Source organism: Belonocnema kinseyi, chromosome 9, assembly GCF_010883055.1.
Source record: "Belonocnema kinseyi isolate 2016_QV_RU_SX_M_011 chromosome 9, B_treatae_v1, whole genome shotgun sequence".
In the NCBI taxonomy this organism is placed as follows: Eukaryota; Metazoa; Arthropoda; class Insecta; order Hymenoptera; family Cynipidae; genus Belonocnema; species Belonocnema kinseyi.
The window spans coordinates 118,376,345-118,378,239 of NC_046665.1; the positions used below are offsets into that span (position 1 = coordinate 118,376,345).

General features: G+C 23.3%; 1 protein-coding gene across 1 annotated transcript in view; it reads right to left on the reverse strand.

Moving 5' to 3' along the window:
* The window catches only part of LOC117179894 (vacuolar protein-sorting-associated protein 25), a 16,384-nt gene that overhangs the window by 3,104 nt on the left and 11,385 nt on the right, over positions 1-1,895 (reverse strand). The window contains exon 3 of the mRNA XM_033372089.1: positions 687-905. Coding sequence (XP_033227980.1) covers positions 687-905 — 219 coding nt within the window. The remainder of the gene's footprint in view (positions 1-686; positions 906-1,895) is intronic.

Genomic DNA, 1,895 nt, shown 5'->3' on the forward strand with positions numbered 1-1,895 from the left:
CTTTTTATTTCCATCATTAATTTTATGTATTTTTGTTCCCAATTCGTCTTTTTTTAATACAAAATAATATTAATAAATATTTTTGGAAATTTTTATTTCCAACAAAAATTATCAAAAATGTGAACATATGAATTCTCAATAAAAAGTTTTACAAATAAATATTCGATTTTTCAACCAAAAAAAATTAATTTTCGACTAAAAACGACGTAATTTTATTTAAAGACGTAATTTTGTATTAAAAAAAGACGAATTGGCAATAAAGATACATGAATTTTCAACCAAATATTGGTACTTTCAACCAAAAAATATGAATTCTCAATGCAAAATCTGATTTATTGATCAAAATAGATTATTTTTTAAAACAAAATGGTCACATTTTGAACAAAAAATATTTTATTTCGACCAAATAGTAGAATTTTTAACCCAATTAGTTGAATTCTGAACCAAAAATATAATAGTAGAGTTTTCAGCAAAAATAAAAACAAACTTTTAATCGAAAAATATTTGGTTTTTCATATTGAGTCCAATTAATTCCGTACGCATTCAAGAGCAAATTTAAAAAAAGGGGGAAAAAACGAGGAATTTTTCAAGAAAAGAGAAAAATTAGGAACTGGAGAAAGAAATGTGAAGTCTGATAAAATAAATTTTAAAATAAATTTTGAGAAAATTTAGTTTAAATTCCTTACCCTGGTTGACTGTATCTTCTCCTTGAGTTAATTCAAAAAGAGTACACACAGATCCAACAAATCCATTTTCCTGAGCCCAATTATAGACAATTTCTCCCCATTCTTCTAACGTGTGCGAGTAAACCAACCACCTTTGTTTCGATTTATCCAAGGGAGATGCATTCCCTGATTTAGCCAATTCTTCCAGAATAATCAGAACAACCTCTGAAGGTAATTTTCCTATTTTTGTGTTAAGAAAACACCTCTTGTTTTTTGGAAAACGCAATTTTAGTACTTCGGAAATTAATAAAAACGCGATTTAACAAAAGGGCAAATTTTTTCTACTAGTAGGGGAAATAAGAAGATTTTCTATAAAAATAGGGGAATAATATTCTTTTAAATAAAATTAATGTCGAGACTATATTAAATTCAATTTGAAACGCTTTCAATTCCTAAAATTTCACGTAAAAATATTGCATTTCCGAATAGATGCAGTTTCCACCCAAAAAATTAATTGTCTACCAAAAAGACCAATTTTTAATAAAATAGATGAATTTTTAACTAAAATTATGAATATTTAATTTGAAAAAAAAACATTAATTTTTAATAATGTAGTTCAACTTTCAAGCAAGTAGTGGGGTTTTTTTTAACGAAACAAAACGAATTTTTAACGAATTATGTAATAGTTAAGGTTTGAAATAAAAAATATATATTAATTTTAATTTAAAAAAATCATTCATTTTAAAGCCAAAAAGCGAGTTTTTAACCAAACAGTTGAGTTTTCAATAAAAAAGTTAAATTTTTGACCAAAAAAGACTAAGAAGATTAATTTTCTACAAAAAAAGAGTAAATTTTTTGATAAAATATATGAATTTTTAACCAAACAGTTGAATTTTCAATTTCAACTAAAAATGATGAATTTTACGCCAAAAATAGAATATTTGAATTTTCAACTGAAACAGGTAAATTCTTTTAAAAAATGCATGATTAAATTTTCAAGTTAAAAAACTAATTTCAAATAAATAAAATAAAATTCTAAAAATAGTTAAATTTTCGTAAATTGACGTCAAAATTACACGTTCAAATACTTCATTTTCTACAAAGTTAATTAAATTTTATCCAAATAGACGACTTTTTAACCAAAAATATTAATTTTATATGAAAAAAAACTAATGTTTAATAAAATACATGAATTTTCAACAAAAAATTTATTATTTAATTAAAAAACGA